The sequence below is a fragment of the Zalophus californianus genome, chromosome 6 (assembly GCF_009762305.2).
Source record: "Zalophus californianus isolate mZalCal1 chromosome 6, mZalCal1.pri.v2, whole genome shotgun sequence".
Lineage (NCBI taxonomy): Eukaryota > Metazoa > Chordata > Mammalia > Carnivora > Otariidae > Zalophus > Zalophus californianus.
In genome coordinates, this window is record NC_045600.1 from 146,921,215 (window position 1) to 146,933,129 (window position 11,915).

The 11,915-nt window shown below is 46.3% G+C and overlaps 1 protein-coding gene across 1 annotated transcript in view; it reads right to left on the reverse strand.

Moving 5' to 3' along the window:
* LOC113910097 (spartin-like) overlaps positions 1-9,913 on the reverse strand; it is a 47,198-nt gene extending 37,285 nt beyond the window's left edge. Inside the window, 3 exon segments of the mRNA XM_027571938.2 lie at positions 240-874; positions 877-1,047; positions 9,712-9,913. Coding sequence (XP_027427739.2) covers positions 240-874; positions 877-1,047; positions 9,712-9,793 — 888 coding nt within the window. The 5' untranslated portion in view covers positions 9,794-9,913.
* Positions 9,914-11,915: the final 2,002 nt, after the last annotated feature.

Here is an 11,915-nt window from a genome sequence, read left to right on the forward strand (position 1 = left end):
CACAATTTTAATACTAAAACACAATTTTGAAAAAAATAAAACAGTATTTTGTATCTTTAATAAAATAATCTATTAAACACATAGATATTTAAGGCTCATAAATTTCACAGAATATATTAATAAGGAATGAGAATAATCTTTTTGCACTTATTGTCCTGGACACATAATAAATACTGACAAACGAAAATGATGTATTCTATACATATTTCAAATTGTATTTACATTTTTCTTTGGCTTACCTGAAGGAACCCAGGAGGATGGTTTAGAACAGTATCAAGAGAATTATCCAAGAACCTCACAATTCGAAGGTACCCTGGATATGAAGGTACACTAACCTCCCCTGCAGGATTTACAAAAAAAATCTGTACTCCGTTTGGTATCAAAATCAACTCATCTGCATCTAGCCCTAAGGTCTCAAGAGGAGGTGGCTGAGAATGATTCCTGTAAAAGTCTTCTCCAACTGATGAAAATTCCCCAGATTCTATTCCATAGGATACAGTGTAATGACCCTCAGCAGCCTGAGGAGTATAAGCAGGAGGTGCTTCTGCGGGAGGACTCTGAGATGGTAAGGATAAAGAACTAGGTGCAGGAACCAACCCTGTACTTGTCATTGAAGTGTTTCCATTTACTTCAGTGTGCTGAGGAGGTGAACTAAAGGACTGAGGCTCTGGTGACTTTTCAGGCATGTCTTTAGGTGGAAATTCTGGATATAACTTGGGTACTTCCTGAAGATCATTCCGTAGAGTGGCAAGACCCTTCTCCAGAATTTCCAACCTGGTACGTACATTCTGTAGTGTTTCTTTCATTTTCTGTTGCATCTGCCTAGCAGATTCCCACCCAGCACCTATGTGTTCAGGCTCTGTCGATGATATGTGATTCCTCTGAGCAAGTGTCCTGTTCCTTGCTTATAGTAGTTCTTTGCTTCTTCCTTCTGACCTAATTCATCTGTATTCAGTCCCTTATTAACAAATAAAAAGGCCTTCTTGTATGCTTCCTGGATGATCTTAATTTCAGCAGGCTCTCCATTTTGTGGCTCTTGCTCCATTCCTGCCAAACAGAAAATATTATCTTTAATTATCTAAGTATTTGTTTACTGAATTATTATCAATTTCCCCTACCTAAATATATTTCAACAAGACAGGAGCCTTGCTGGTCTGTCCTGTTCACTATTGTATTTTCTAACCCTATTATTAGATCTGACATAGAGAATGCACTCAATTTGTATTTGCTGAATAAATAATGCTCTTGTTCCTAAATATCATTTTAATTAAAAACAGAAGAGAACAAGTCAGAATATATCTATTGAATAATTTTCTTGTTACAGTTTCTTATAATAAATGACTGGTTCCTACCATGTAGCTAATGTTGGAACCGAAGAGTCTCATTCTAAAATTCATTATAATATAAATCCAGATTATATCCAGCTAATTAAAAATGAGGTTGAAGGGTGCCTGGGTGGCTCTCTCACTTAACCATCTGACTCTTGATTTCAGCTCAGGTCTTGATCTCAGGGTCGTGAGATTGAGCCCTGAGTCAGGCTCTGTGCTGAGCAAGGAGTCTGCTTTGGATTCTCTTTTCCTCTCCCTCTGCCCCTCCTGCTCATGCTCACACTCTCTCTCAAATAAATAAACAAATCTTAAAAAAAAAATGAGGTTGAATCATTGGAGAGGACAGAAATGAGAAAAAATTATCTGGATGAGCTTTAAAGTTACCTAATTCCACTTAAAGGTGGCAGGTTACTCACATATAGTTAGCCCTGTTCCCTCCCAAAACTCTAGGATTCTATGCCTGCCTACTTAAGACCAAATTAATTTCTAATTTCATGAATAGACCTATAGTGATTTTGCAATATAAAAAGTTACTCCATTAAAATAACTCTAGCAAGATTAAAAAGGCAAAACCTCTTATTCCTGTTAATGAGAAAAAAACATGAACCGGTACTTCACAAAAGAGGATCTTTAAATGGCATGTGAAAAGGTGTTCAACACCTGATCTTGTATATACCTACATTTCAAAGCTTATGTTACACAGTGTGCTGAAAGATTTCCTCAAATAATGTGTCACTGGAGGAAATGGGCTGCCTACTGAAAAGAAAAGTGTGTGGGGGGCGGTGCCGGGGAAGTGGTGATCGTGGTGTAATTCCATGACTCAAAATGGTTGAAAGACCTAAATGTGAGACAGGAGTCCATCAGAATCCTAAAGGAGAACACAGGCAGCAACCTCTTCAAACTCAGCCACAGCAACTTCTTCCTAGAAACATCGCCAAAGGCAAGGGAAGCAAGGGCAAAAATGAACTATTGGGATTTCATCAAGATAAAAAGCTTTTGCACAGCAAAAGAGAGTCCACAAAACCAAAAGACAACTGACAGAATGGGAGAAAATATTTGTAAATGACATATCAGATAAAGGGCTAGTATCCAAAATCTATAAAGAACTTATCCAAATCAACAACCAAAGAATAATCCAATCAAGAAATGGGCAGAAGATATGAAAAGACATTTTTCCAAAGAAGACATCCAAATGGCCAACAGACACATGAAAAAGTGCTCAACATCCCTCGGCATCAAGGAAATCCAAATCAAAACCTCAATGAGATACCCCCTCACACCAGTCAGAATGGCTAAAACTAACAAGTCAGGAAAGGACAGATGTTGGCAGGGATGTGGAGAAAGGGGAACCCTCCTACACTGTTGGTGGGAATGCAAGCTGGTGCAGCCACTCTGGAAAACAGTATGGAGGTTCCTCAAAAAGTTGAAAATAGAGCTACCATACAATCCAGCAATTGCCCTACTGGGTATTTACCCCAAAGATACAAATGTAGGGATCCGAAGGGGTACGTGCACCACAATGTTTATAGCAGCAATGTCCACAATTGCCAAACTGTGGAAAGAGCCAAGATATCCATCGACAGATGAATGGATAAAGAAGATGTGGTATATATACACAATGGAATATTATGCAGCCATCAAAAGGAATGAGATCTTGCCATTTGCAGCCACATGGATGGAACTGGAGGGTGTTATGCTGAGTGAAATAGGTCAATCAGAGAAAGACATGTATCATATGACCTTACTGATATGAGGAATTCTTAATCTCAGGAAACAAATGGAGGCTTGCTGGAGTGGTGGGGGGTGGGAGGGATGGGGTGGCTGGGTGATAGACACTGGGAAGGGTATGTGCTATGGTGAGCGCTGTGAATTGTGCAAGACTGCTGAATCACAGATCTGTACTTGTGAAACAAATAATGCAACATATGTTAAGAAAAAAGAAAAAGAAGAAGATAGCAGGAGGGGAAGAATGAAGGGGAGTAAATCGGAGGGGGAGATGAACCATGAGAGACGATGGACTCTGAAAAACAAACTGAGGGTTCTAGAGGGGAGGGGAGTGGAGGGATGGGTTAGCCTGGTGATGGGTATTAAGAGGGCACGTTCTGCGTGGAGCACTGGGTGTTATGCACAAACAATGAATCATGGAACACTACATCCAAAACTAATGATGTAATGTATGGTGATTAACATAACAATAAAATTTAAAGAAGAAGAACAAAGTTGGAGGACTCACACTTCCTGAATTCAAAACCCACTACAAAACTACAGTAATTAAAACCGTCTGATTCTAGCATAAAGACAGACATACAGACCAACAGAAAAGGATTGAAGATCTGGAAATAAACCTATACAACTACAGCCAATTGGCTTTCAACCCGGGTTCCAAGACTATTCAATAAGGAAAAAATTATTTCTTCAACAAATCGTGCTGGGAAAAGTGGATATCCCCATACAAAAGAAGAAAGTTGGCTCCCTATCTCACACCATACACAAAAATTAACTACAATGGATCAATGACATGAATATAAGTACTAAAATAATAAAACTCTTAGAAGAAAACATAAAGGTAAATCTTCACGATCTTGCAGATGGCAACAATTTCTTAGACATGATACCAAAAGCATTAACAACAAAAAATATATAAATTTAACTTCATTAAAAATAAAAATTTTGTGCATCAAAGGACACTATTAAGAAAGTAAAAGGAACAAAATATTTGCAAATCATATATCTGAGGAGTCTAATATCCAGAATATATAAAGAACTCTTAGGACACAACAACAAAAATATAAACAGCCCAATTTAAAAATGGGCAAAGAACTTGAATAGACTTTTTTTCAACAAATATGCAAAAAGATTCTCAACATCAGTAGTCATTAGGGAAATGCACACCAAAACTACAATGAAATATCACTTCCTACTCATTAGAGTGACTATAATAATTTAAAAAAAGAAAATAACAACTGTTGGTAAGGGTGTGGAAAAATTGGAACCCTCATACATTACCGGTGGGAATGTAAAGTGGTTCAGCTACTGTGGAAAACAGTTTGGTGGCTCATTAAAAAGTTAAACATAGAATTACCATATGAACCTGAAATTCTACTCTTTGGTATATACTCAAAGAAATGAAAATATTGCACACACAAAAACTTGTAAACACATGCTCGTAGCAGCACTATTTGCAAAAGCCAAAAGATGGAAACAGTATAAATGTCCATCAACAGAAAAGTGGATACACAAATAGTGGTATATCCATGCAATGGAATAATATTCGGCCTTAAAAAGGAAGAAATTTCTGACACATACTACAACATGGATAGAATCTTGAGGACTTTACAGTAAGTTAAATAAACCAATCCCAAAAAGACAAATACTGCATGATTCTAACTATATGAGGCCCTTGGTGCAGTCACACCCATGAGGACAGGACGTAAAGTGTTGGCAGTGAGGGGCTGGGGGGGAGAGTCGGAGTCACTGTGTAATAGCGACAGAGTTTCAGAGTCACAGGATGGAAGGGGCTGTAAGGATGGATGGTTTGAACGTATAAACTGTGTGTTGTATGTATTTCAGCACAATAAAACAGTCACACACCGTGTGGTTCCACTTACGTGGAATATTCAGAGCCCACAAATCCATAAAGACAGCAGACTGGCGGTTCCAGGGGATGAGAGGGGGTGGAATGGGGAGAAGCTGTTACATGGGTGTGGGATTTTACTGTGGGGCACAGAGAGGTTCTGGAACTACGCAGAGCTGGTGGTTGCACAACACTGGGAATTGTACTAAATGCCACTGAATTGTTTGCTCTGAAACGGTTTAATGTATGTGAATTTCACCTCAAAATATTATTTTAAAAAATTAGTTCCAGGGGCTCCTGGGTGCCTCAGTTGGCTGAGCGTCCAACTCTTGGTTTTGGCTTAGGTCACATTCTTGGGGCTGTGGGATGGAGCCAAGCCCCGCGTGGAGCTCCGTGCCCCAGGGAGGGTCTGCTGGAGATTCTCTCCCTCTGTCCCTCCCTCTGCTTGAGCTCTTACACTCTCTCTCTCTCTCAAAAGAATAACTCTTAAAAACAAAAGTTCCAGAGCTTTTCAGAAACTCTGCTAGTATCTGTTTCCCTTGTTCGTTGCCGTCGCCCCACCCCACCAACGCTCACTTAAACATTGTGCTTTGGGGAGAGGTTGTATTCTGCCCACATCGCTGGCCACCAAGACCCTCTGGGCCGGGGTCTCAGGAGATCGCAGTCTCTGGACGCACGAATACCAGTTTGAGAACTAAATGCTCACTCTATTACCCAGCGTGGTGCCCTAGGGGACTGAACCCCAATGACGTTTTCTGTAGTTTTTCTGAGGAACCCATAAGGAAAGCTAGGGGAACCTTGAACTCAAGTTGAGTTCATGGCCTATTGACTTGGCACTTCCACAAAACATTTCTTCAAAAAAATACACAATTATACTGTTAAAATAGTACATAATTATAATTGTAATTCCTCTTCCTGGTGATATCTTTTGAGTGCCAAAGTACCCCAAAGATAACTTCATTGGGTATTTTTCCTTAAATGATTTCAAAAAAATTAAAACTCAATCCTTTTTATCTCTTACTTGTAGGAAAATCCCTCTCTCTCTGTCATAGAATCACAGAATAATAGCTAACTTTTATTGGGCACTTACTATATACCAGATGCTGGTTTTTTTTTTTTTTTTGGAAGACTTCATTTACTTGAGAGAGAGAGCGCACAAGTGCATGAGCAGGGGTGGGGGGAGGGGCAGAGGCAGAGGGAGAAGCAGATGCCCTGCTGAGCAGGGAGCCCGATGTGGGACTCGATCCCAGAATCCTGGGATTATGACCTGGGCCAAAGGCAGACGCTTAACCAATGGAGCCACCCATGTGCTCCTACCAGACACTGTTTAAGGCCATTATAATTCTATGATCACCCCCATTCTAAAGATGGTAAGCTTGACGGGCTTGTCTGCCCACTCAGTGGGGAAACCAGGGTTAGAACTCTGGGTGCACAGCATGCATCCCCAACCACACGGTGCCACACTGCCCTGTGTCTCATCCTAGCAAGGGACAGAGCCGAAGAGACTCTTCACTCTGCAGGCGAATGCACCTTATGGCCTGCAGCCGTGCATGGCCTGGGTCAAAGCTGTCTACCAAACCACGATTCCTCTACTTGACAGTAAAGGGACGGGTCACCCTTCTTCTGACTGTCCTTCCCATTCATTTAGAATTCAGGCATTTCTTCTCTTCTGCTCTGCGCACCATTGTCCCCACCCCAAAACACATACACAGAGCACATTCAGTACTTCACACAGGGTCTTATCAAGTCTTTCTCTAGAGCTGTCTTGGATCTGCTTGGACTATTTCACACTGAGACAAACAAGGATTCCCAGACTCACCTGTAGTCCAGCTGCTCCCTTCTGAGGATGTTGTTTTTATTCTTGAAAGTCACAGGCAGTGCTCTTAGCTTGGGTCAGGTGGGAAGCCATAGACAGGCATCCCACAGGGCAGGTACTGCATCTGTGTGGCCCACAGAAGGCTGGGGCTGGGCAGGGGACTAAAAATGGGCTTTATGAGAGGGGAGGGTGACCACCATGTGACAAATATTTGTTGAGCGCCTACTTTATGCCCTGCATTATGATGCATGGGAAAACAGGGAAATAACGCAAAGCCAGCACTGCCTGGGGAGACAGGCAGTCAACAAAGATCAGGCACAAGAGGATGTTAGCTCAGACTCTCCCATGGAGGCCCTCCTATGGCAAAGCCAAGCAGGAAAGGGGCTGGGGGTGTGTGGCTGTGGCGGGGGTGTAGGCAGGATGACCAGGGGAGCTTTCTGAGGGTGATGCCTACCAGCGTTGGGGGTCTCTGGGTCTGGGAGCCGCACACAGGTGATGTTTCGTTGGAAGAAATGCACATACCTGCTGACCTGAACAACTCAACTTCAGAATTTAAACTTAATTCGTGTCCCAAACTGCTGTAGGTATTAGATTTAATCCCTGTCTCAGGTCTTAGAAACGTAAGATCTTTTAAAGTCATGTAAAAGAAATTTACCACAAAGTAGCTTTTGCACAATCTGATTTTCTCAATGTTGGGGAACATTTTGTAAGGTCAGACAGTATCTGAAAGCTGAGAACTTGGGCCCAGGTGTGAACTGAGGTGCCTAGAAACACCTGGAAAGGTATACCAGCTCTCAGGACAGAAGAAGCCTTCAGTGTAGGAGCCTTGAACTGAATGATGAGCTGGGTTACCTTTCAGGAAGCATCTACACATGCGTCTTTAACGTGAACCCATATGGTGCTCTGAGGTAGGTGGGCCATGCATTATCCCTGTTAATGAGCAGATTGAAGCTCAGAGAGGCTGAACTACAAAGCGAAAGGGCAAGAGCTAATAGCGGGTGGATGTGGGTGCTCATCAAATCTCCACGATCCCAGGTCTGTTCTCCGGGCAGCAGGTCAGGGTCCGGAGCCTCTTCTCCACACCACAAGCACCTGCCCTCCTTGGCCCCTTGCAGGGCAGATGGCAATGGCAGGATGCCTTCTGCTCACGAGACCACAGATTCTCAAGGTGCCCCAGGATCAACATGTGCAGGACAGGATTTGCCACCTCTCAGCACCCCCTTCTGTCCCCCCCCACCGCCTCCCTCGCCCCAGCCTCCTCCTCTTCATTCCCCACCCCCTCAGAAGTGTGCTGGGCTCTAAGGTCAGACCAACCATCCCCTGGGCTCATCCTTATCTGCCGGATCAGTGAGCACCTGCCTGTGCACACCTGCTGAGTGGCAGGCCCTGACAGGGGTGGAGGGATGGAGGAGAGGAAGAAGCCCAGAGCTGACAGGGCAGGGGGGTAAATCCTGAGCAGGAGCTCTCTGCTTCGGGGCACAGCTGTGTGGAGAGGAAACCACTGCTTCGGGGCTGCCTCTTGGCTGCAGAATGGGTAACTAGCAGGTTCTGAGTGATTTTTATTTTCGTTCCAACACAGAGACAGGGCACATTAGCTCTGTTTGGAAGGTGGGAGGTGGTGGCGTGTGAACTGGGCTTGAAATATTCTCACCGAAAACGCTGCGATCTGGGATTCTGAGATCTGGATTTCCTGTGTTCGGCTGGATGATACAACCCGTGAACACACATCTCAGAAAGCCTCAGGGCAAATTCAGGGCCAACTTTATTTCCTTAGCCTGGCATTTGGGGGATGCTTCACAAGTAATACAGGATTCATGGGAGACCACCCCAGGATGCCGCAGACACAAAGGCCCACGATTCACAGAGGCCGTTTCAGACCAGGCCCACGGGACTGGGATAAAACCATGAGGTCTGTCCTGCTCGTCACAGGTTAGCACCCAGGCCCACCAGCCCACTGGGAAACTCAGGGCTGTCCTCTCGAGGCCCACCTGGACCACCCACTTGTCCCCCAAAGCACAGTGAGACCAAAATGTGGTGCTGCCTCGGAATCAGAAGTGGGTTTATTACCTTGGTGTCAGATGCCCAGCACGCCAGTACAGGCATGATTCCACCGGGAATGGAAACGTGTTGCTGTTAAATATCTCAGAATCGGAGTGTATTTTTACTGAGAGCAAAGAGTGACATCTCAAGATCCTCCTCACCCAGAAATCCTGTGAGTCTGAAGCAGGTTCAGGGAAATGGGAAGCCCAGCGGCACTACCGCCACTTTGGAAATCTCTACGTGAAGCTGAGAAGCCAAGCCTCCTCTGAGCGCCCACAGCCCTGCCTAAAGCTCAGCTAGTGTAAGCTGCAGATTCGTGAGCTATTAATTATGCAGAGTTTCAACTACATTTCACCTATTTTTTAATGATATGTTTTAATTTTTAATTAGACCCCGAAAGTAACAACTAAACTTTTTAAGTAAAAGTGCTGTTGCTAACAGGAGTAGAGTGTAATTATTACGCCAAACAGTCTGTAATCCAGCTTCCCAGGAGAAAGGGGAGACAAACCCAATGCACTGCTGCATTTCACACGAAGAAATACAAAGCCGCCTCTACCCCACTTTTCCAAACCCCAAAGGACGGTCTTGTTGCCCTAGGCTACGTTCCTTATTGAAATCAACTGAGTTCCAACACAGAAGTCCATCTCGGTATTTTTTTAGGTACAAGTTCTTTGTCTTTGCAGCGCCCTAGTCGACTGGTTTGTCCTCCCGGTTCCGAGCTAACGAATAACAAGGAAGGGAGCAACAATTCCACAGGTGATTTTAGTCCCGCACTTCCTCCCCCGACACCCCTCAGACCCTAGCAATGCAGATCTGTCTGGAAGCCCTATTTTCTCATACGGATTCATGAAGTTAAGGCAAAAGTTTGCTAAACTGGCCTTTAAGCGACTGTAAAGTCCTGCAGCGGCGGCCCTCAGGAACCCCTTCCCCGGCACCCAGCCGCCGGACCCTACCTTGGTGCCGGAGCCTTTGTCGGCCACGCTGAGAGCCATGGTGGCGCCGCCTTTGTCCGACCCCGAAGGAAAACGTTCCCATAAAGGCCACTGTCCGGCGCCCGCCCCGCCGGAACCGGAGACGCGAGCCAGACCCGCGGGCGGCCGGGGCCAGACCCTCCCCGCCCCCGCTGCCCCGGAAAACGCCCCTCCTCTGCGGGGGGCAGACCCTTCCCCGCCGGACGGACACCCGCCCCCCGCGGACCACCCCCCCCCCAGCAGACCCTCTCCCCGCCCGGCAGACCCCCTCCACTCGGCGGGACGCGGAGGGGCTGGGAGGACTGCGGGGAGGGGGCGCCGCTCTCACCTCCCGCAGGCGCACCCAGCGCGCAGGTGCCCTCACCGGGGCGGTCATGGGGGCGGGGGCGCAGGGCTCCTCCCTCCGAAGCAAGCGGGGGTGGTTGCGGGGCGTTTGCCTTTACTTTTGTTCTCACAAAGCCTCGGGGCCTGGGGTTGTGTTTGCAGACCAGTGGCTCGGGCGCTGCGTCCGATTTCCGCCCCTGTAGACAGACCAGACCCTGATTTCTGCTCGGGAAGACCATCAGACATTGGTTTCCCACAGTGTAAACAGACTCGTACCTGATTTACACCCGTAGAGACCAACTAGCTTCCCCTTCCCCTCCAAGGGCGCACATGGGCTGATGGGATGCCAGGAGAGCCTCCTTGGGGGGCAGGAGGAATCTCACAGAAGAACCCGCCCATCTTTAGGTCTCTCACCCAGCACTGTCTTGACTAGAAACATGGGCACTGGTTCATCCCACCCAATGCAGGACAAATGTGCTCATTTAGGGATAAAGTTCAATTGTACAGAGGAATAAGCAGCTTTGGAACAGGAAGGCTCCTGGCCACAGATTACAGAATGAATAAAGTTGAGGGAGGCAGGGATGGGTTGCCCTCCTTCACCTGTCTCACTGGCTTTTTTGAATTCTTCTGATTGTCCCCTGCCTCACTCATCCGCTATGCTTCCTGGAACCGCCAGCCCTGTCTCAGTACTTGGGGACCTGGGTGTTCTTGGTCCCTGAAGCCCTCAAGCATCTCTGCCTCGTCCTGTTCTCACCTGCTCTTCCTGTGGGCGTCCTGCCCTTGATGCTCCAGGAATAGGAACCATTCTTTATAAACCTGTGCGGTCCCAAAGCACCTGTCAGGACAGAACTTGGGAATGTTGGCATGCCTCCAGAGCAGGCGACTTTGTCCCTGGTCAGCTTCTCCAGGATCCAGAAGCTGACCTCAGGGGAGGTCAACAGTTGTTGACCTGATGCCAGGTCAGGGTGCAGCCCTGGAATCTCACTCTTACTGGAGATTTTGGGGCCTACAGGGGAAGCGCACCTGCCACATCCGTTGTGCAGAGGCAAAGCAGAGCCTGCACAGGAACAGCCGCAGTTTTTAAGAATCTGGGTCCTTCTTTGTTGTGTATCCATAGAGTCAGGAGTGTTTTCTAAGAAGTTTTCCCCAAAATTTAGACTCCTAAGATGGGTTGATTTATTCCAAAGGTGAATCACTAACTTTTGGCCAGTCACTGCATGGCCCACTCAGGCCCCTGGGGGTCTGACATTCCAATGGAGGGAGACAAACAATAAAGCAATGAACAGAGAAAAAAGCAAAAAAAAAAAAAAAAAGCACAATAAAGCAGGTGGTCCTGGCAGAGAAGACTATACAGGGACCAGTGTGGAAGGGATCTGCTTGTTACTTCCATGTGTGCAAAGGCCCTGGGGTGGGAATGGTTCTGGTGTGCTTGAGGAAGGCTTTGTACCTGGGAGCATGGTGAAGGAGGGCAGACGCAAAGCAACCAAGATTGGAAATGCAGCAGGGATAAAAGTAGGTCATGGCGATGAGCTTTGTTTTATTCTGAGTGTCGTGAGAAACCACCGTGGAGAGAGTTTGGGAAGGATGTGACATTAGCTGATTTACATTCCAAACATGTCACCCTGGCTGCAGTGTGGAGACCACAGCTGGTTGAGGCAGGGAGACCCATCAGGAAGCAACTGCCACAGTGTCAGTGAGAATGATGGGCTGAGTTGAGGTGGGAGTGACAGAGGTTATGAGAAGCGGCCGCAGTAAAGTCAGAGAGATCTGAGAGAACCAGCTGGTGGCTGGATCCCTGGAGAATCAGGGAAAGAACAGCCGAGGAGGACAGTGGCCTGTGCCAGCCCCCAATAGCATACTCT